General features: G+C 44.4%; 2 protein-coding genes and 1 pseudogene across 5 annotated transcripts in view; 1 reads left to right on the top strand and 2 right to left on the bottom strand.

Moving 5' to 3' along the window:
- Nucleotides 1-2,296, bottom strand: part of L2hgdh (L-2-hydroxyglutarate dehydrogenase) — a 32,175-nt gene extending 29,879 nt beyond the window's left edge. For both annotated transcript variants that reach the window (XR_008718805.1, XM_055595509.1), the window contains exon 1: nt 2,104-2,296. Coding sequence is in view for 1 of the 2 variants with exons in the window: in XM_055595509.1 (XP_055451484.1) it covers nt 2,104-2,243 (140 nt within the window). In the remaining variant the exon portion in view is untranslated. The remainder of the gene's footprint in view (nt 1-2,103) is intronic.
- A 133-nt stretch (nt 2,297-2,429) lies between these two features.
- Nucleotides 2,430-22,649, top strand: Dmac2l (distal membrane arm assembly component 2 like). Of its 3 annotated transcripts, none has more exons than XM_055595370.1 (6): nt 2,430-2,469; nt 5,987-6,046; nt 16,810-16,920; nt 19,040-19,248; nt 19,795-19,966; nt 21,683-22,649. In XM_055595370.1, exons 2-6 carry the CDS (start codon nt 6,033-6,035, stop codon nt 21,795-21,797), a joined length of 621 nt encoding a protein of 206 aa, XP_055451345.1. In that variant the 5' UTR covers nt 2,430-2,469; nt 5,987-6,032; the 3' UTR covers nt 21,798-22,649. The 3 variants fall into 3 exon arrangements, with proteins under 3 accessions (XP_055451345.1, XP_055451347.1, XP_055451346.1); XM_055595371.1 differs by lacking the exon at nt 2,430-2,469 and adding an exon at nt 2,572-2,643; XM_055595372.1 differs by lacking the exon at nt 16,810-16,920.
- LOC129667693 (developmentally-regulated GTP-binding protein 1-like) lies at nt 8,496-9,755 on the bottom strand (annotated as a pseudogene).
- Nucleotides 22,650-22,731: the final 82 nt, after the last annotated feature.

Raw genomic sequence — 22,731 nt, 5'->3', positions numbered from 1 at the left:
ACTCAGCTATTCTGGCTCAAACTCCTCTCCCAGCTGACTTACTCAATCTAGCTTTTCTTTTAGCCTCTGAACTGCTCTATTTGGCCTCAAACTAACTGAAGCAATCTGCTCTAATCTCCTGGCTCATTTGGTCTTCTCCTGAGTTCTCTCTCTGCAGCCTGTCTCTCTATTACTATTTATTAACATTCTGGTAAATACTCCTCCCCCTCTCATTGCCCCTTAAGTAGTTTCCTTTTCTTTTTTCTTCTTTCTTCTCGTGAGAATTGGGCATATCTTAATCTGTCAAGTCTTTCTCTGATTCATCACTGTTTTTGCTATTCAATTAGACATCACTATCAAACATGTGTGCGTCCTACAAACTTCACCTTCATCGTTTGGAATTAAAGGCACGAACCACCATGCCTGGACCTAAGCTTTTCTTTTCCTGAAACTTGCTCCATGCCACCAGGCTGGCCTTGAACTCAGATCTGCTTGCCTCTGTCTCATAGATTAAAGGGGGTGTTTGTATTCCAGCCAGAACACACAGACCTAGAAAGTCTTTAGATGTGATCTCTTGCCAAAGCAGCCATGTTCTGAATTAACATTCCTCTACAACATTTCTAAGTCCAAATTTAGGAAATTGCACAAAATATTATTAAACTGTATAGAGCTACATGCCAAGTGCATGTAAAACTGATGAAACCAGAACAGCGTGTGTACATTGTATCAATATTAATTTTCTGGTTTTGCTGTTATATTATGCTAACACTAGGGCAAATGATGGGGAAGGAGGAAGGCGACATAAAGCCGTTCTATGATTTTTGCAACTTTCTATGGATCTACAATTGTTTCAAAATAAAAAGTATTTAAAAATTGGGATAAGGCTGGGCATGGTGGCACACACCTTTACCCCCAGCTCTTTGGGAGGCAGAGGCAGGCGGATCTCTGTGAGTTCAAGACCAGCCTGGTCTACAAAGTAAGTCTGGGACAGGTAGGGTTCTATTACACTGAGAAACCCTGTCTCAAAAAACAAAAATAAATAAATAAATAGAAATGGAATTAGGAAAATGGTTAATTGATAAAAGTGCTTGCCTTGCACGAATGAGGACCTGAGTTCGTATCCCAAGCACCTCTGTAACCTTGGGGTTGAGATAGGGAGAGAGGCAGAGCCCTGGGGCTTGCTGGCCAACCAGTCTCCTTAAGAGACCATATCCCTCCTCTACCTCTCCAACCCCGAGGTGATGGCGCACATCTTCAGTCCCAGCACTAGGAAGGCAGAGGCAGGACAGCCAGGGCTGTCCCAGAGAAACCCTATCTGGAAAAACCAAAGAGAGAGACAGACAGACCTTATCTCAAAAATTAAGGTGAAGGGGTGGAACATGCCTTTAATCCCAACACCTGGAAGGGAGGGACAGGTTGATCGCTGAGACTTTAGAGGCCAGCCTGATCTACATGGGGAGTTATAAGACAGCCAGGGCTATATAGGGAAACCTTGTTTTGGAGAGACATGAAACATCAGTACTTAACAGCTTCCATGGCCCTCAGACCAAACGAAAACACTGCTATGCCACTGCCCCTTCTCCACCGTCTTTCCACACCTTTGTCTTTCACTGAATCACGCTCCTATTGCTCGCCTTCTTGTCTCGAACAACCAAAAGCTTTCCCCCTTACAGCTTTCACACAGAACCCCGGATTTGCTGGCTTTCCTAGGCAGCTCACGGTAGGCAACTGCGTTGCCTCTCACGGGGACAACTCAAGCGTGTGTAAGGAACTGACCGACTGAAGCCCAGTTCTGGATCTTCCAAGCAACGCAGGGAATGCCAGCTAAGATGCAGCATACTTATTTAGAGTGTGCTAGGTCCCTTTATCCTCAAAATGCCCACCTAGAGAAGCCCAGTCCCCGTTCACCCTTTAAAGTGGTTAACAGGGAGGGGGTGTGTATTCGGAGGCAGATTCGCTCCTGACCTCCACTCAACGCTGCCTCTCCTCCAGCCCACAAAATGCTGCGGATGAGACCTACAGGTCAGCAGCTCCCGGAGTCCGAGGCTGGGCCACAGAGTCGGGGCACAGGTCGAGTTCCAGACACCTCTGGGGGAGCAGCAAGCGCAGGCCACCGCCACTCACCTGGTGCTGGAGCTGCGACTACCGCCGCACAGCAGCCTAGGCCCCCGGGACGTCGGCCCGCTTGCCCGGAGGATGTCCCCAGCCAAGCGGCATCGGGCCGGCTCGCAGGCGCCGCCCAGGTAGCGCAGGGTGGACCACATGGCCTGCGCCACCTCTTTCTCCAACCTGAGAAGCTACAGCCGGAACGACCCTACGGGAGGGTGGGGTGGGGGAAACGGGCGGCTCTCAGGCCCCGCCCCCAAGCGGGGGCCAATGAAACACGCGCTTTCGCCTACTGTGGGCGTGGCTCCCGCTGGCCAATGGGAGAGCGCGGCGGAGAGAACGGCTGCGGGCGGAGGGCGGGCCGGACGCAGGACGCCGCACTCAGTGAGTAGGGAAGCGAGGGCGCGGGCGGGGCCGGGTGGTGGTGCCGGCCTCCCGGAGCTACGCGGGCGCAGGCTTGGCTGGACCCCGGCGCGATGCCGAACAGGCCGAGTGTAGCGGGGTGACCTCTGGCTCCCGCGGTCACGCCCCCTGGCCAGTTGGCGACCCCTCTGGACGGTGAGCCTGGGCTAAGCCATCTCCTGCCGCTCTCCGTCGCTACTGGCTTCTGGGCCCTTCGTGGGGCTCCTGGGTTGTGCTGTTTATTCGACTGCTAACTCGGATTGTAAATATCGGGCTCTAAGCTAGGTGCTGGACCTAGCTCGGTCCCTCTCTTCATTGAGTGCGTTTTTTTTATGACTGTCTTATTTATGTGCAATATGTGTGTGTGTGCCTCTGAGCTTAGGTGCAACAGGTGTGCTCAGGAGCTCGTAGAGACCAGAAGGAGTAAAGGATCCCCTGGAGGTGGAGGTTTGGGGCAATTGTAAGCCGCCATTTGTGTGCTGGGAATCAAACCTGGGTCCTCAGGTATGACCAGTTAGCAGTCACGGGACCATCTCTCCAGCCCCAACCGTTTCTTTACTTACTTTTCTTTTTTAATTTTTATTAATTAATTTATTTACTTTACATCTCTACCACAGTTTCCTCTCCTCTCCCGCTTTTCTGTTTCTCTTCTCAAGGCCTCCCATGGATATCAACTAGTCCTAGCATATAAAGCTGAAGTAAGACTAGGCACAGCCTCTCCCATTGAGGCTAGACAAGGCAGCCGAAGAGGAGGAAAGGGTCCCAAAGGCAGGCAGCAGAGTCAGAGACAGCTCCTGTTCCCACTCTTAGGAGTCCCACTTGAAGACCAAGCTACACAGGTGTAACATATGTGTAGAGGGCCTAGGTCAGGCCCATGCAGGCTCCTCGGCCCGGCCTTTTCTTAATCACTGGACCGAGATACAGTTTTAAACGTCCATGCCTCAGAACAGACCCTCAAAAGGCAGGGCCTTTACTCATGGTACCTCTACTGTGAAAATGAGAGCTATGTAGTCCCTTAAAGACCTTATAACTCTGTAAAGCTGTTTGATTCTTTGTCACCATAGCAATGTAATTCCTATTCTCTGCTTGATGGTAGTTCTTCAGTTTTAGTGTTGGAACAGCTTACCCGGACAAACTATTGCTGGAAGGACTCGCTGGTGGGAATGTTGGTTCCAGCTCAGGCTCAGGGAAATCCCATCATCCCCGCATCAGACGTGACTCTAGTTACTAGGGCCCTTGAGCAGATAATAGTGTATATGAGGAGATTCATCACAGGTGGAGCTCAGCAAAAACATTAGCTTTTTATTATGTGGGAATGAATCTCATGAGCAGGACTAGATATTTTGTTTCATTGATGGGAAAGAAACTCTGTTCCCTGTTTATTCACACGCAAATAGCATGGATAGTTGTAGCTTAAATTCAGTGTGTTGTAATTGTAGGTTCTCATGCAGTTTGCTTTTGATATGACAAGTATCATGACCAAAGCAAGTTAGAAGGGAAGGATTTATTTCATATTACCGCTTATCCATCGGGAAGAGAAGTCAGAGCAGGAACTGAAGTGGAGGCCCTGGAGGGGTGCTGCTTACTGGCTTGCTCAGTTTGTTTTCTTGTATACCTCAAGACCACCTGTCCAGGAATGGCACCTCCCAGTGTGCTTCGCCCTTCTTCCACACTGAATCATCAGTCAAGAAAATGCCCCACACTCTTGCCTATCATACGGAGTTTTCTCAATTGAAATTCACCTGTCCCTAGTTACTGTCAGTTTGATCAAAAATTAACACAATTGACCACTTGTCAACTTGACACAAATATATCACTATTAAACCATAAACTTTCCTTTCTTGTTTGTTCCCAAGATGCTATGTTGCTATTAATATCACAGTATAAAACATAGTATAACTTTTATATGCATGTATGTTTGTGTACCATGTGTGTGCCTAGTACCCATAGAGGCCAGAATAGGGTACTGGATCCCTTGGAACTAGAGTTCCAAGTGCTTCTAAACAGCCATGTAGATTCGAGGAATCAAACCTGAATCCCCTGGAAGAGTAACCAGTGCTCTTAACTGCAGAGCCATCTCTGCAGCCCCCTAAATATAACTTTAAAAGTCCCACAGTCATGATGTCATCTGTAGCAGTATGTGCATCTTGGGTGTCTCTGCTGCTGGGCTGGACCTGCCAAGGGGTAGGATACCCCTTGTCAAGTGGAGCCCCTGGCAAGGAGAGCTCAGTTCAAATGTCGAAGGCACTCACCTACTTCATAGCACTGCCAAGGATGGAAGTGAAGATGCTCAATGTTTTCCTGAGGTTGCAACTAGAGACCTGAGTTGGTCACTTACTCCATCTCTGAATCAAGACCAAGCCCTTTCTCTGGGGCAGTGGTAGCCATACCCTCTTCCATAACTATTATGTTAATCCGTTTGCAACTGACTATGCAAAGGAATGAAAAATCAGGACCTTCACCCAGGCAACAAGGGGCTCACAGAACTGGGTATGACCATTACTCTGCATATGGACCACAAAAGCATCTGGTATGCTAAGCTCATCATTCCCTCTGACACATGATGGCCATTATACCAACCTCTGTCCCTTTGCTTGTGGGAGGAGATGGCTTAAATAAGTAACTTGAACTTTGGAGAGAGTCCAATGGTCTTTATAATTTTTAAAGCTTTGAAAGTCTCAGTTTGGGGTCAAGGTCTTTCTCCAAGGGGCTTGGCCTACCTTGGTTCAAAGAGCTCTGTGAGGTCTGGAAATTGGCTGGCACCCAGATTCCTTATTGCTATACTATAATGTAGATTTGTTCCTTTTATTTGTTCTAGAGTTTTTCTGTTTATGCAAATCAAGTAAAAACTTAGGCTTCTTGTTTTCTGAAAACAAGGCGAAAGATCAGTCAGTAGCAAAGGTCTGCACAATTCAGGCTATTTAAAAACATTGTTCTACCTCTGCTGCCCGTCACAGTAACTACACTCATTTTGCCTTGGGTGATTTAATGCTGCCACCTGACCCCTGCTGATCCAGGACTCAGACCTATCACATTGACTTCAATTGAACAGTGGTGTCTTCAACCCTAAGGTCTGGCACAAGGAAAAGCTCAACAAAGCAACAACAAAGCTCTTGAATGTACTAGTGCCTCTGTTTTCAGTTTTATAGGATTATTGAAAGGTGTGTCTTCTGGACCCTCCCATTGTGGAATACTGGGTTTTACGTGTACCTTCTCTAGCATTCCAATTTCCCTAAGCCTTAAAATTCTTTCATCAGCACTGAGCCAAGGAATGTTAGGCACCTCCAGCCCCTTTTCTGTAGCATCCTTATTTTGACACACTCTCCAGCCAACCAATCAAACTTCTGACTTTTATTTTTTTTAGCTCCGTGAGCTTCCATAATAAACCTAGAATCTCCACTCAGTGTCTCCATATCTATAAATTCAGCCTGATCCAGTTTTATGTTCCTTCCATCATTATCCCATATCTTAAAATCCCATTCCCATATGTTTTCCCCAGATTTCTGCTTGAATGAATAGAAAACTCACTGAATGAAAATGAGGACATGACTGCTCCAAGGTACAGTGTAGAAGGAACTTTTAATTGACTGTTTCAATTTCAGTTGTCTCTGAGGCTAACTGCCTCTGTCTGCTAACCTAGGCCTAGTCCTGGAAGCTTCTAGCTTCCATACAATCTTACCTAGGCCTAGAATGTGTTCAGCCTTTGAGACTTACTGCTGAATAAGCTCGCTCTTTCTTGTTCTTTCTGAGCTTTGGGCTGGCTGGTTCAACTTATCTGTTCTGGCTCAAACTCCTCTTCCAGCTGACTTATTCAATCTGGCTTTTCTCTCAGCCTCTGAATTGCTTTTGGTTGGCCTCAAACTAGCTCCAGCAATCTGCTTTAATCTTCTGACTCCTTCTCATCCTCTGGCTCATTCAGTCTTCCCCTGAGGTCTCTCTCTGCAATCTGTCTCTCTATTACTGTCCCAGTAAAACTGCCTCCTCTCTTTCTGCATTGCCCCTTAGGTAGCTTCCCTTTCCTCTCTCTTCTCATCAGAGTTGATCATATCCTATTCTGCCAAATCTTCTCTGATTCATCACTTTTTCTGCCACTCAACTAAACATCACTTTCAAACATGGGTCCTTCCTTCTACAAACTAACTTTACCTTCATTGTTTGGGATTAAAAGCCTGTACCACCACACCTGGAAATAAGCTTTTCTTTACCTGAAACTTGCTCTGTACCAGGCTGGCCTTGAACTAAGATCTCCTTGCCTCTGTCTCCTGGATTAAAGGTGTGTTTGTATTCCAGCCACATCACACAGACCTAGAAGATCTTTGGATGTGATCTCTTGCCAGAGCAGCCATGTTCTAAATTAAAATTCCTCTACAGTATACTTGAGAAGGATTTTATTGTAGATAGTGAGGGAGAATTCAGCTAGAGGCATCTGGAAAGGGTCCAGACCAAACCAGGCTGGGAGAGGAGAGAAAGAGGAGCGGGCGAGCAAGAAAGGAAGAGAAGAGTGAGGTCAAGTGGACCCAGAGAACCAAGAATGGAGCCAAGAGAATGTGTAGCCAAAATGGCTGGGTTACAGGAATCAGAAGCTGGGGGGAGGGAAGGGAAGCCCAGCCTCTAGGCTGAAGAGGTTTAGGGTATGGGATGGGGTGAGAAGTACTGGGAGAAGGTACTGTGTGAGCCTTGTCCTGGGTTTCTTTGGGACCTGACATGTCAGCCTTTTTGTTGATGATAAGAGGCAATGTAATATATTCTGTAACTGCTTCTTAGCCGAAATTAGGGTGTTGTTAATAGTCAGGGGCCCAGAAAGGCTGGAATGTTGGTCAAAGGCCGAGAAGGGAAAGGACGGTAGGCTGGGTGGCATCTGTCTTTCTCACTGCCCGGGTTCTGAGGGACCACATGCAAGCCACTTTGGGGCAGTCTAGGATGCAGTTCTGAAGGAACACCTGGGGTTGGCACATTTCAGCAAGTTCTGGAGCAATTTGTAGTCTTGCAGTTGATTGGAAACCTGCTGGGACAGGTATGGACTAGGGACAGAAGAAAAATTAAGGAGTTTAGGGAAAAATCTTGATCTTAGGTATACAGTTGCAACTTCTAGGCCCAGGGTCCTGGTAGTTGGGAGAAAGGAGGAATTCATCATCACACCAAAATCCATCCTAATCCAAGATATTTTGGAGACCCACTGTTGCCTCCTTAGTCTAGAAAGGAGATAAAATGATGAGCAGAGGTCCCAGTAAGACTTGGAAGGATTGCTGCATTAATCGGCTTATACCATGTGGTCATCTTAATGGAGATAGTGGTAAGGTTACATTGTATGTACTCTATTTTAACCTTAGTAAAGATGGCTGCCAGCTACATGGTTGCTTCCAACCTGATGAGGTTATCAGACAAGATGGAGGTGAGGTTGCTATTTAAAACATCAATTTTCTTAGTAGATATTACTAATAAGAAAGTATCTATTTTTTTATCTTTTTAAATGAGTTGAATCCAAGTTACATATACAATATATCTTAAATAGAATCACATATATAGTAATTTGTAGCAAATTAAGATTACTTACGTGCAGATTTTTAACTGTAAGCCTTTTGTTATAACTTTTAAGCTAAATTTTGTTCCAGAGTTTGTTTTTGTTTTTTTCTTTAAAGAGGCCCACCTGGTTTTTTTATACAGTTTAATAGAAGTGACACCAAAGTAGTGAAGGTGATGTTGCTGAGCTGTTACAGGTGGACAGCGGTAAGCCAGCACTTGGGAGATGGATGCTATTGAATAAGGAATTCTAGGCAAGCCTCAACTACAAAGAGTTAGGCCAGCCTGAAATAATGAGACCCTATCTCAAAGAGAGAGAGAGAGAGAGAGAGAGAGAGAGAGAGAGAGAGATCAGTAATGTTTCAGTTTGGAAGTCTCCATATCCATCCCTGTATCCTAATCCAGTGGCTGCCAAAGACAGAAGGGGTTGAGGAGGGGACTTGGTCACAGGAACACTTCTCTGGCTGGTCAGCATATGGGAATGGGTTTCACCTCTTCACAATCTGAATGACGTCTTCATCTTCCAACGTATGGTCTTTACCCAGTTTCTGAGGATTATGCTTCACAGAGAGACCCCAGACCAAAGCGTATTTAAATTCTTTGATAAGATTTTTGTCGGGGCCTGGAGAGATAGCTCAGAGGTTAAGAACACTCACTGTTCTTCCAAAGGTCCTGAGATCGATTCCCAGCAACCACATGGTGGCTTATAACCATCTATAGTGAGATCTGGTGTGCAGGTAGAATGCTATGTAAATAATAAATAAATCTTTTTTTAAAAAGATTTTTGTGAATCTTCATGCAGAAATCTTCTAGCATTGTCCTTGAGTGAGGCAGTACCACTGGAGGTGTGTAACCTGGTAACTAGCCTTTGGGTTTGGTGTAAATTCTCACTAGTTTCAGATAGTCCCAGATCTTCTCCAACAGGTCATCAAAATTCCAGCAGAGATGAGCAGAAATGGGCATGCAGTGAGGCACCTTATAGATAATGTTCAATTCCTCATTGGAGAGCTGATCAATCTTATTTAATGCGTAGATACATGGGATATAAACTTGATTATCCTTCTCCCACATCAATGAGGCCATCAGCTGTGGCGTCACTACAGCATTATGAATTCTGTACTCAGCCAGAATGCTCTTCACTGTCTCAGCATCCAGTTCACTCTGAAGGCAAGTGGCTGTGAGATTAATGCCTCCCTTGTCTTTCTTCTTAAAGCCAGTGTTGGGGGGTTGCTGTTCAATCGAATCCCACAGCCTTCCAATTCATTTTCAGTTATCTTCTCATGTCCCAAAGGTTTTAGGACATCCAGAACAATCAAGATCAAATTACCAGTGTGGCCGCTGTAATGACTTGACAGCCTCTACCTTTCCCGTCCTTCAGTAATACCTGGGAGATCCAGGAGCTGGATCTTGGCACCTTTATATCTGATGACACCCGCACAGTGGTCAAAGTAGTACATTCGTAGGCTGCCACTTCAGAATACACTCATGCTAGGTTCCTTAGCAGAGTTGACTTCCCCTCAGATGGAAGACCCACAAACCCAATTCAGGCATCACCTGTCTTAGCCACATCAAAATCTTCCCTACCCCACCGCCGCCGCCGCTACCTTTTGGAGCGATGAGTTTCTTTGAAGCTTAGCGAGTCGAGTCGAGCCGTAAGCAGCCCAAGGCAATGTGCTGTAGCCTCGTTCTTGCTGAGTCCGAGCCATCTCGGCCTCTATCTCCATGATCTTCGCTAAGGTCCTGCTCATGGTGGGGACGCACTGGCCTTCTCACTTGCTAGATTCCTGTGTGCTCCGACCGCGCCACAGGCTGCTGCCGCCCCGTTCCAGAGTTTTTAACCATACCCAATTAACTTACAAGTTTTGAGATACCTTGCAGCATAGTCTTAAGAGGTTTTTGTTTGTTTTTGAGAGCAGAGAGCAAAGAAATAGTAGAGATAAAAGATTTTCAAGAGTGGAAAGTAGAAAAGGCTTAGAGATAAGAGGCTTTTGGGTATAGAGCACAGAAAGTTTAGACATAAGAGATTTAGGGATAATTTGTGTGTATGTGTGTGTGTGTGTGTGTGTGTGTGTGTCACAGTTGCCATATTCGAGAATTTGGAAATTAAGTGTGCGTTTTTTTGGCCATTGAAGTATAATGAGGTCAACCCCTTTGCAATAAGATAGTGAGGCTGTAATGAAGTGAGCCCAAGGAGGAAGAGAGAAGGAGTCAGTAAGGCCTGGGGGGAGCTAAGGAAACTGTGGGGCTCCCAGGAGGGATCTGAGAGATAGAAGGGATAAGCTTACAGACAGTAACTCCAACAAAGGAAGGGTCCTAACACGGAAGGGTCCCAGGAGGGCTTAAGCCATGGTACTGCAGCTCCTAGGGGGAGGCGAGGAAGCCCCAGGAAGGAACTAACAACAAAGGAGCAGGGGAGGGTCAGATGTCATGGTGACAATATTTCAATCCAGGGCATCCCCAGACAGACTGAAAGACTTGTCAGAGAGAAATGTCCCAAATCACCCAGGAGAGGTGTCCCTTCCATGTGGCAGGGGCCCAGCCCAGTAGGGCCAGAGGAACACACTGGCACACCAGTGTGGCTTTTGTAGTGACGTAGACAAAGTAGGCAGCGCTAGGAGGACACCTACCCAGTAGAGGAGGAGAGTCAGTGGTTAGAGCAGGTAGAGGAGAAAACAGGCAGTCCATGAGAAGCTTTCAGGAAAGGAGGGGCTCCAATAGAGGCAGAGATGCCCAGGTGTCAGACGCTCACTCGGTAGGCGGGGAGAGACTGGTGGTTAGAGTGGGTGGAGGGAAGAATTGGCTGAAAGAGACAGACTCTAGAATTTGGAGTCAAATTTGGTGGTTGGCAGAAGCCAGCAGAAACAAATGATCCGTACATACGTTAGGAGAGTCAAAGCAACAGCTTGCTTGGTTTGAAGAGGCTGAGTCCCTTGGAAGGGAGCTCAGATACCTCACCTAGGTTTCAATCAGTAGATGAACGAAAAGGAGGACATGATGGTTCCAGGGTATGATTGAGCAGGATTTTATTGTAGATATGAGGGAGAGTTTAGCCAGAGGCATCTGGGAGGGCCCAGACTGAACTGGGCCCTGAGAGGAGAGAGGGCAAGCAGGCGAAGAGAAGAACCAAGCATCAAGAGTGAAGCCAAGAGAGCACATGGCCAAAATGGCTGAGTTATGTAGGAATCAGAAGCTGGGGGAAGGGAAGGGCAGCCCCTGGGCTGGAGAGGTTTAGGGGAGGGAATGGAATTGGAAGTGCTGGGAGGAGCCACAGGAACTGGGTGAGCCTTGTCCTGGGTTTCTTTGAGACTTGATGCTCATTAAGCTAGTTAATGGTTTAGTAGACTTCCTCAGGGACTAAACTTTGTTTTTCACTTCTAGGATACTCCTTAGTCTTGAGTCTGGTTATAAGTCCAGAGGCAACTATTGGTGGGTACTGAGGGACATCAATGTTGTCTTGTATGGCATCTCCTTCAGAAAAGGTCACTGCCAGTTCAGCAGACAGTGAAGGGTTTATTCCCTCAAGCAAAGGTAGAGGAGGTTAGAGCTGTTCTGAAATAGTCACTCATTCTGATGCGCCCCCGGCTTTCCACAGTAGCACTCTCAGACTTTGGCCAACAAACCAGCCATCATTTGCCAGCCTCTTCAGGGATTGCAGTTAATGTATATAATTAAAGGTTCTACCTTTAAAATACTCACTTATGAAAATGAGGAAGTGCTAGCAGATGTACTCAGAAAACTCTCTCCCTCCACCCCCCCTCGTGTGTGTGTGTGTGTGTGTGTGTGTGTGTGTGTGTGTGTGTTTGTAGTAACACATTAGAGATCTGGCCTTTATTAATTCACAAACATAATTGCAAATGTTAGAGATACTGTAATAAACTTAGGGCTTCTTCTGATAGTAAATGGAAGTGTGTTTTCTTTTATAATTTAAATTTCTAAATTACTTATTGCATGTAACATATAACGTAGCAACAGCTGTCTTCTAATTTGCCTTTAACTGGTTTAATTCCCTGGAGTTATAATCACTAACTCACCACTAGAGGTCTCCTCTCTCCAGACAGTATCACCCCCACTACTTGCTGCTTTGTTTCAAGCAGGAAGTGTTTCTCAGATGTCAGTTAGCAAATTTAAAGTTGAGAATGTAAAACCCCACCAGATTTCTAAACCTTTATTTCTGGATATAAATTTAATTTTACCATAACTCATTTTAAGGAAAACATTTAATGTTTTCAGAAACCATAGCCAAAATAATAAAATTTAAAAAAGCCTTGCCTTTATTGAAGCTCAATTAGAAAATGAACCAAAATGAATCCAGCAAAAGTATTCAGTTTTTGGAGACTTTGTATTTCACCTGCTTAGTGACAGCTTCTCTGCCTTGGCTTTTGCACATGGAGGCCAACTAAAGACTGTGAACCAACAGACACTGTTAAATGTTTGCATTGTGTTGAGAAGAGGAAGCAAATGGTCCCTGTTCTTCCTTTAGCTCTGCTTGCTCCCCACCACCCTTCTCTCTGCTTGTCTCCCCCTCCCTTAATCTTTCTGATTGAAAACTCTTGTTTGTGATACAGGGACTCACTGTGTAGTCCTGGGTGGTCTGGATTTTACTATGTAGACCAGGCTGCCCTTGAACTCACAGAGATCTCATGCCTCTGCCTACAAGTACTACTGGGAATAAAGGAGTGTACCATCACACGCTACTTGAAATTTTCTTAATCATTGTCTAAGACCTGTCTTAAAAGAAAAAATTCTCTGGCTTTCTGACTCTTTTTGGGTACTCAAGATGTTGAAGTAAGGATGTAGTAGATCCATCCTCTAGAGTGAAATTCCAGATTTCCCTGGGTCTTCCGGCAGGGGCTGTGAGCAACTGTGCTGGCAATACAGGAGCCAAAAATGTGTATATCATCTCTGTGAAGGGAGTCAAGGGACGGCTGAATAGACTTCCCGCTGCTGGTGTGGGTGACATGGTGATGGCCAGTTAAGAAAGGCAAACCAGAACTAAGGAAAAGGCTCCATTTTTTTTCTCTCAGCAGTGGTAATTCAACAAAGAGAGTTACAGCAAAGAAAAGATGGGGTGTTTCTTTATTTTGAAGATAAAGCAGGGTCATAGTAATAAAGGCGAGATGAAAGGTTCTGTTTTTACAGGTCTGGTTGCAAAGGAATGTGCAGACTTGTGCAGGACTACATCCAATACAGGCAGCATTGCATGGTTCTCAAGGATGTTTGTAAAATATATTCATTAAAAAGTCTTGCTCCAAGAACTTGTCTTGACACACCTTCTCCAATATTAGCTTTACAAAGGGAAGCTACTAGATGTCAGCTCTGGGCATTCGCTTGCAAAACATCACGTTCCAGTCTCAGTCAGTCACCGTTAGGGCTGGAGAGGTAGATCATCTATAAAGATCATTGACTCCTCTTCCAGAGAGCACAGGTGTGAGCATCCTCGGTGCCCACATGGTGGCCGTAACTCCAATACTCTCTTTCAGGCCCCATCTGGGACCAGGCCTACACATGGTTTGCCAGTAAGCAAAGGCTTGTACGTGTACTATAAACTATGTACAGCAAATTATGTAATTCATGTACAATAAGTTATCTGTGTGTTTTGAGTTCCTAAAAAACAAAACAAAACAAAAAACTCTGGTGTGAAGCCTTCTCTCACCCCCTTTTTCAGGCTCTCAAGGTACTATATTGGATATTTGTGTTTGCATATCATCTGTCTTCTCCATTTAATTATAGATTCTAAGAGAACAACAGGATGGGATCTTTCTCTGCATGTCTTTTGTTGCTGCTGTATCTCACCATTGCTAGTTTGTACTAAGAATAGCAAACATTTATGAGCATTTATGAATGAATGAATTAATGAATGAGTGGATGAATGGATGGATGAATGAATAGATGGGTATGGCCTTTAAATGAGAGGTTAGGTAAGATTTCAAGATGAGGTTAGGGGTAGAAATAATAGAGGGAATAGCCAGAGGAGAAGATGAGAAAGCCCAGATTTGTAAATAAAATTGGCAACAAAGGAGTTGCTCAAGATGGGCAGAGGTGGACAGAGTTGTGACGAAACTCTGGAAAGACTGACTAGAATGTAAGCAGAGACAGAGATTTGTGGTGCTGAAGAGAGCCTTTGTAGAAAGATGGAGATAAAGATGGGGACCGAGTCGATTGAAGAGCAGAGTACCTACCTAACATGTGCTCTGCCGTGAGGTCAATACTCAGCACTGCCAAAAGGGGGTGGGGGTGGGGGAAAATGGAAGAGGAGAGTAGAAGAGAGGCATGAGAACGGTAGGTATTTCTGATAGGTTTCCTATCTCAAAGAGGTGTTTCCTCAGCTTTGAAATGCTTCCCGCTCAGCCATCTTTCAGGTCTCTCTTGAGTTCTAGAACCTTTCAGAGCCCTGACTGGTAGGAAAGAGTACTAGTTCAAATGCAACACAGATACAAATTAGCTTTGAAACACTGAGCAAGTTCCTTTAGAGCATGCATTTATTAATGCCCCACCTTGTTCCAGAAAGGATTTAGAGTGTCAGCATGTTACTTCATATCAAGGCTCAGTTTCCTCATCTCTAAATGAGAGGGTTCATGTAGCTGACCTAAGTTGCTTCCAGACCTAACACTTGGTGACTCTGATTCCAATGAGCTTGTTGATCATCTTCCCTTAGGAATCCTGCCAACACTTCATATTTAAAATGTGAAAAACGGAAAGGGAAAAAACCCTGAACCCATAACTCTGTTCCTTGTTCTCATACCTTGGTGTGTATGTGTTCATGTGTCTATGTCCATTTGTGCTTACATGTATGTGCTAACATGTGGAGACCAGGGTCAGCATTGAGGGTCCTCGGTCACTTTCTGTCGTGCAGTATCCACCAGAAAAGCCTGCTTGGACTCAGGTTTAGGCCAATAAAGTCTTTATTAGCTAGCCAGTGACTACACTGAGTGTTTGAGTTCCTGGTGTTTGTAACCCTGAGCCTTTCTCAGGGTGAACTTTTAAGCACAAAAACCATGTTCTGGGTTGCTGTGCTCCAGTTAAAAAGCAGTTAGCCAGAGTGGAACTGCAGAAACTAAAATGCGAGGTTAGTACATTTAGAGACTTCCCCGTAACTATGGGCTTTGATAGACCAGGTCTTTATGTTTTCTTTGGCAGATGCACTGTCTACATGCTGAGTTTTATGGCATAAATGGTACTTCCATCTTAGAGTCAGTTGTGCTAAGGTCTGGGGCCCTGTTACACTTCCACCTTATTTTTTTTTTAGAGGGTTTCACACTGCTCCTGGAGCTCGCCCATTAGGCTAGACTAGCTGGCCAGCCAGGGATCTGTCTCTACTTCCTCACCACTGGGATTACCGCATGCTGCCACATGGGCTTTTTTCATCAATGCGGGGGATCTGAACCAGGTCCTCAGGTTTGTGGCAAGTACTTTACTCAGTGAGTCATCCTCTTGATCCTGGCTTCTGATGATGGCATCACTATTCTACCAGTGATACAGGACCAAAGCTTAGCATCATCTGTAAGACCTCTAGCTCTTGTCTCTGTATGTCCCTTACTGAGCCATATGGATTCTTAGCTCTAATGTCATTCCAGCCTTCTGTGAATTGGTCCACCCTATGAGGTGCTTGTTAGCTCTTTCTGTGCCATTCTATGTTCACTTATTTATTTTGAAGCAGACTGTAGCTATATGGCTCAGGCTACCCTCAAATTCCTGTGCTCAAATGATCCTCCTGCCTCAGCCTCTGAAATACCTAAGATCATAGGAACATGTCATCATGCCTGACTTGACCTTTGTTCTTGCTGCTGCTGTCTGAGTAAACTTCCCGGAGTATAGCTTTAACAATGGCGGTGCTCTGTTCTGATAGCCCAGGGACTCCCTGCTGTCTGCAGAATATAGTCCAGATATCCTGGCTGCGAGGCCTCTTGTGATCTGATAGTACAGTGTGACCATGGCTCTTCTTTTCATGACCTCCATGTATAAACCAAACTGGTCTACATCTTGCCTTAATTTCCTGCCTTGGCTTAAACCCTTAGCCTAACTTTGCTGGCTTAAATCACCCTGGTCCTTATTTTAGCTATTTTAAACTAAAAGTCTTGTCATTTATTTTAACTACTTGGTAACTTGTCTTGGGCTATTCCTCCCTGGATTCATTTGTAATTTCCTCAAAGACAGAGATCACATTTCACTTTTCTTGGAACCCCCAATCCTCACACCTGGCCCACAGTTAGAGAAGTTGAATTGAGATAAATCAATGGAGACCTTGCCAGAAATTATTTTCTCAGCTGTTCATGGCTGACAATCATCCAAACAAATTATCTCTTTTCACAAAGGAGAAAATCAGGGTTAGAGATGTGAAATTTCTCGCCCAGCTCCCTCGGCTGCCATTCCTAGGTCTGTCTGTGCGTTCTGCTGACCCACTTGTGTCTTTATAGGTCTGCTTTTCTTTTCCCCTCCCCACCTGGCTGGGAACACTGCACACGCGTCACGCTGTTCCCTACAGAACGATAGCTCATGGTTTTGTTTTTGAAATGTGTACTAGGAGTGGAGCCGTGTTCCAGGGAATAAACAGTAGGGGGCAGCACTGCGTACAAATTAAGGTTCAAACACTGTTAAGCCAGAATGGACCTCAGACATCTTGTAGTACCAACTTCTCATTTTCAGCAAATGAGAAACAAGCCACAACCAAAAGTAGAGACAGGGGTGATTGGTCAATAGCATAGCTCTATTGATACTGAAGCTGTGGAGTCAGTTACTAGATGTGTGGGACTCTCTCTGCTCGCCAGCTCATGATTTCACAAGAGTACTGTTTTGTGTGTCTAGATCAGTGACGATGTTTGGAAAAGTTTCCAGGCAGCTCTGCAGCTTAAAGAAAATCCCATGGTCATGTGACTCAAGATATTTCTGGCAATGGTTGAATACAGTGTTTAATAAGTAAGTGATTATTTTTTATGTATATGAGTGCTCTGTTTTCATGGATACCAGAAGAGGGAATCAGATTCCATCCCAGATGGTTGTGAGCAACCATGTGGTTGCTGGGAATTGAACTCAGAACCTCTGGTAGAGCAGTCGGTGCTTTTAACCACTGAGCCATCTCTCCACCTCTTCTTTTGTTTTTTTGAGACAGGGTCTCTCTATGTAGCCCTGGCTGTCCTAGAACTCAATCTGTAGACCAGGCTGGCCTCAAACTCACAGAGATCCCCCTGCCTCTGCCTCCAGAGTGCTTCACCACAGCCTAAGTACGTGAAGAAATGTGGGAATTTTTACCACTGGACAGGTTCTAAATTGCTCATTGGCTAGTTGGTTATTTCTTGTGTTAAATTATTTTTCTTTTGAATAATATGTGTAGTATATCCTAATTTTTATAAATAATAAAATGTATTTAAACAGAAAAGTAGCTTACAAAATATTAAATTTGCTTGTCTGAGTTACAGAATATCGGCATTTTTTCTTTTAAGACTTATTTATTTCTGCTTTATGTGCAGCACGTGTGTGCCTGGTGCCCACAGAGGTCAGAAAGCACCAGGGCCACCATGTGGTGCTGGGGGGCTGAGCCCAGGTCCTCGACAAGAGTGGTTAGTGTTCTTACCCAGTAAACCATCTCTCCAGCCCAAGTGGGTTCTTGCTTATTTGTCTGTTGATGCCCTTCAAGTTTTCTAAAATGAGTATTTATTCCTTGTACACTCAACAACATATGTAACTTTGCAATAGCATGTTCTCTAGCTTCTTGAGGAATGTTCTCAGCCTGTTGAGAACAACGAGGAGCGCTCTGGTGTTTGAAAGCTTAGTGTGTCTGGATGTGGTGGCTCACGCCTTCCTTCCCAACACTTGAGAGGCAGAGGCAAATGAGGTTCTATGAGTTCAGGTCAGCCTGGTCTACATGTGAGCCAGAACAGTCAGGACAACACAAAAAGAAGTAAAAATAAAATAAATAAAAATTAAAAATAAATAAAAATTAGTATATGGATACTTGTAGAATTCTCATATTGAAACAGGTATAATAAACGGTTTCTCACTGCTTAATGCAAAGTAGAGAAAAAGGCATTTGTAGAAAGTAGTAAATAGTACAAGGAAACTAAATTGAAATGGGTTCAAACTTATTCCCTCCTTAATTGTTTGCTTGAGACCAAGTCTCTCTATGTGGCTCTGGCTGTCTTGGAACTCAGTATGTAGATCAGGCTGGCTTGAAATGCAGAGATCCAGCTGCCTCTGCCTCCCAAGTGCTGGGATTAACTGTGAGCCACCGCACAGGGCTCTCTTTCATTTTTTATCAGGAATGAAAGCGGTTACCAGATCAATACTGTATTGTGATAGGGATCTCTACTCTCCGTGACATGTGAGCTCTTGCCTGACGTAGGAAGGATCTGGGTTCAAGCCCCAGAACCAAAACAATCAATAAAATCTCAGTATGCCAGGTATGATGAACATGTACCTGTAATCTCACCCCTGAGGAAGTAAAGGAAGAAAGGTCATGAGTTCAAGGCTAGCCTGGCTGACACAGTGAGACTCTGCCTCCAAGTAATTATGTTGATATATCATGTTAGAGCTTGCCTAGAGATAAAAACGAAAGCAAAAGAAAAGAAGAAATAAAAAAAAAAAGAAAAAGAAAAAGTGAACAGAAAGAGCTACAGTTTTTATTTTTACTTAATTTTACTGAAATGGGCAAAAAGCAAAAACATGTCCTTGTCACAGTGAGTCAACTCTAACAAAACATTCATGCATGTGCAAGTCCTAAAAGCATTTGAAATGCTTTCATTTGCTTTGAAAGGAAAATGTATTTCTGGTCCTTATTTGTTTGTTTATTGTTTTTTGTTTTCGTTTGTTTGTTTTGACACAGGGTTTCTCTGTGTAGCCCTGGCTGTCCTGGAACTCACCCTGTAGACCAGGCTGGCCTCAAATTCACAGAGATCTTCCTGCTTCTGCCTCCCCACGTGCTGGGATTAAAGGTTTGCACCACCATCATTACCCAGTGCTGGTCCATGTTTATGCTGGTGAATAGAGCGCAGGAGCTGGTGACAGTGGAAGTGAACGACTTCTGTTTCCTTATCAACAGAGTAGATTATGAGCGCATTCGGGATGTTGGCCCTGACAGGGCAGCATCTGAGTGGCTGCTTCGGTGCGGGGCCAGAGTACGCTACTGTGGCCAACAGAAGTGGACACAGGACTATAACAACCTCCCAACAGGCCCTTTGGACAGATACAAGATTCAAGCAATTGATGCCACCGATTCTTGTATCATGGGCCTCGGATTGGCTCACATGGGTAAGTCCCTGTCATTTGCTTTTAGGACTCGCAGGTAGTTAGGACATGCATGAATGTTTTGTTAAGAGTTGACTCACTGTGATAGGGGCATGTTTTTGCTCTTTGCCCGTTTCAGTAAAATTGTTTGTTTATTCCTGTGTTTGATATTGAGCTTCAAAGTAAAGAGAGGTCACATTCACCCTTTTTTCCTCTCTCACTCATGAGCTTCTTTGTGTATTCTTTCCACTTAAAATCAAAGTCTGTTTGACTTTTGTGAAGCTGTCGTTATCAAATGTATGCCTCTGTGCATGCTTCAGTGATGGAAGACTAATTCCTATCTAGATAGCTTCTGCTCTTTTTTCCAATGCAAGGGTATGTTCTGAGAGTGGCCCTTCCTTCAGCACATATGTTCTGTGTAATGAACATATTATATGCTTAACAGGGTGAGCAGTTACTTCCGTTTTCATAGGACAGTGAACGCCAGGTTCACTGAACGCCAGGAGAACCAAGGACTGTTGGTCATGGTACTAGTCAGACAGAGTCCTAACTATACATTTCCACCCCCAGAGGGCCTCGAGCATGTTGAGAAAATAACACTAAGCAAGTGTCATTATATTGAAGATAGCTGTTTGAAAAGACTTAGTCAACTTGAAAAATTACAAAAAAGCTTGTTGGAAATGGAAATAATTGCTTGTGGGAATGTCACAGACACCGGCATCCTTGCTTTGCAACATTTTAGGTAAGTGGTCAAAACCAAAACAAAAACTTGATACGGGGAATAATCAGACTATGTAAGGGTTGGGAGGTGATGCCTGTAGTTGTAACAAATACACTTTAAAAATACACTTTAAATATTGTTCTTACTGTATGTATATGAATGACTTGCCTGCATGTATGACGGTACACCATGTGTTTGCGGCCTTAGCGGCCAAAAGAGGGCAGTGGGTCCCTGGAGCTGGAGTTACAGATGGTTGTGAGCCACCATGTGGGTGCTGGGAATCAAATCCCGAGTCCTCTGGAAGAGCAGCCAGTGCCCTTAGCCACTGAGTCATCTCCCCAGCCACAAGAATATGATCCTAACTCACAAGTTAGGAATGCTTGCTCTGCAATCGTAAGGAGCAGAGTTTGGCTCTTAGCACCCAAATAAAAGCCAGGTATGTTGCCTGCTCACACTTGTAACTCCAGCACTGATGAGGGTACAGTGCTAGGTGTAAGTGAAGGGTGCTAGGTGTTCCTGGATACAGGCTAGCTGAAAAACAGGTCCAGCAAGAGGCTGTGCCTCAAAAGAACAAAGGAAAAGAGAGATAGTGGAGCATACCCAACACCCTCTACAAGCCTCTGTGTATGCACATCTGTGTGCACACCTGTACGCATGCGCGCGCACACACACACCTTACATACATACACCCCCTTTCTTTGCCTGTCTTTCTTTTTTTTTTTTTTTTTTTTTTTTTCTTATTCAGCCTTGGCTGGCATGGAACTCATAGAGATCTGCCTGCCTCTGCTTCCTAAGTTCTAGGATTAAAAGCATACACCACCACGCCTGGCCTCATTTTCACTTAAAATTCAAAATTATCAGCCTAAATATGATGATGGATTTATTGCATTTTTAAGGCCTTTTTTTTTTAATTAAAGTAACATAAAGCCCTCAGTGCCTACCATAAGCCCCTAAGAGAAAGCTGTTATGGTCCCTCCGCCTTTAAACCACATTTTCCTGTGGTTTGGGTATCCGAATGGCATTTGGTAGAGCAGTGACTGAGTTGTCGCATCTCAAAAGCAGGGGTGAACTCCAGCAAAGAGTGTGTCGTTGTGTGGGTTCGGGTGGGCCAGGGGTGTAGGTATAACGCCTGCTTGGCGTGGGCCATGCCCTGGTGCAGTCTTCAGCAAGCGGGGAGGGGATGGCGGGAAGGGGAATTGCAGGGTTCTGGATCCTACCAGACAATGACACGAGCATGAAGTCTGTTTCGTTTAATCCTGTTTTATTCATCCTACATTCAGACTGAAGCTGCTTGGTGTATTTCTGTTTTAATATGTAATGGATCCACCAGTAATCTCAGTATCACAGGCAGCTTGAGATGTTCGAAACGTTAAAACCAAAAGTACTCAGCCATTTATCTCTTAATACCAGCTGAGGCTTGAAGTCTTGCTCCTCTTGCAGAAACTTGAATACCTTTAAGAACTTACCCATGGGGGGTGTTGTTGGCATTATTATTAATAGTTTACATACAAAGGAGATCTGTCTTATATGTGTATAGAAATAAAAAACTCAGAAATATCAATGAAATAAGGAAGTTATAATTTCCAAGTCTCCACGAGCCTCCTTTAAAGTGACCCCACAAGACTATTGCCCTGAAGCCATCTGGGAAGTGTGGGTGATGGTTCCTCTCTCCAAAAGCCACCAGGCTGAATTCGGATGAAAGGGACACTGCAATGACTGCCTTTTCTCTATTCGCAGGAACCTCAGGTATCTGTTCTTAAGTGATCTTCCTGGAATAAAAGATAAAGAAAACCTCGCTCACCTCCTGAAGGTAGCACTGCCTTCTCTAGAACTGAAGTTAAACCTGAAGTGAAATAAGTGTCAGCTTTTACCATAAAGGGTCACTTGAAGTTGCTGATACTAAATAGCTACAAATAGTATATAATCACCAATAAAACTGTGATGATGACTTAGAAATGGATGTCACAAGTGACTCACTGACGTTACATAGTTGGAAGAAATTATGTACATTGAATCATATTAAAATATGACATAGCATTTGTACTCTAATGTATTACTCACTGATATATATCAGTATATATACCTATATATATATTGTGTGTGTATACACACACACACACACACACACACTGCTTGGTGCAGATATTGAGGCAGTTATTCACACTGCAATGCAAATATTTTTCTTTATAATAATTTACATCACACTGAAGCATGTTACTGTAGGCGTACAAGTATGAAAACCTGAGCGCTCAGTGACAGATTTCCCGATGGAGTCTGTGGGGCAAAGGCGTCAGTGTGTTAAGAGCAGAGTGCTGTGTTGCTTCCCAGGATTTGCGTGCATTGCGCAAGCTCCTGCATTGCCACGTTCCCAATAGCACATACTTCTCACAGTCCCTTTCGCCGATGGAAAGGTGCTGGCTAATGCATCCTACATTTAACCTTGGGCTGCTTATGGTTAAAACTGAACACAGGTACTTGTCTCTACCCAACCAGTTTTGCTGGTAAAACAGACAGTAAGGCTGTCTGTCCTTACTCCCCATCTGCTTCAAACAGGAAATGTTAGCATGCTGATTGAAGCTACTCTTGCTAGCCTTCAAATATTTTGAATGCTACCATCTGTGAACTCAAGGGACATAAAAATATAATATAAAAATGAATTTTATATCTCAGAAACGCTAATAAAGATGTCGTAAGTGGATCAAAACTAGTCTTTAATTTTTATACTGGAAGGACCTACAAGTCCACCACTAGTTGCATGCTGTTTCGTGTGTAGGTTTCCATATGTA

The sequence above is a fragment of the Psammomys obesus genome, unplaced genomic scaffold, assembly GCF_907164565.1.
Source record: "Psammomys obesus unplaced genomic scaffold, mPsaObe1.curated_primary_1811, whole genome shotgun sequence".
Classification (NCBI taxonomy): domain Eukaryota; kingdom Metazoa; phylum Chordata; class Mammalia; order Rodentia; family Muridae; genus Psammomys; species Psammomys obesus.
The sequence above is the reverse complement of the archived record's forward strand: the minus strand, read 5'-3'. Positions and strand labels throughout refer to the sequence as shown.

Bases quoted from the DNA above. Each gene is read 5' to 3' on its own strand.
- Dmac2l (XM_055595370.1), top strand. The intron at 16,921-19,039 runs GTAAGTGATTAT...CCTTATCAACAG, and splicing joins TTGAATACAGTGTTTAATAA to AGTAGATTATGAGCGCATTC. The intron at 19,967-21,682 runs GTAAGTGGTCAA...CTCTATTCGCAG, and splicing joins CTTGCTTTGCAACATTTTAG to GAACCTCAGGTATCTGTTCT.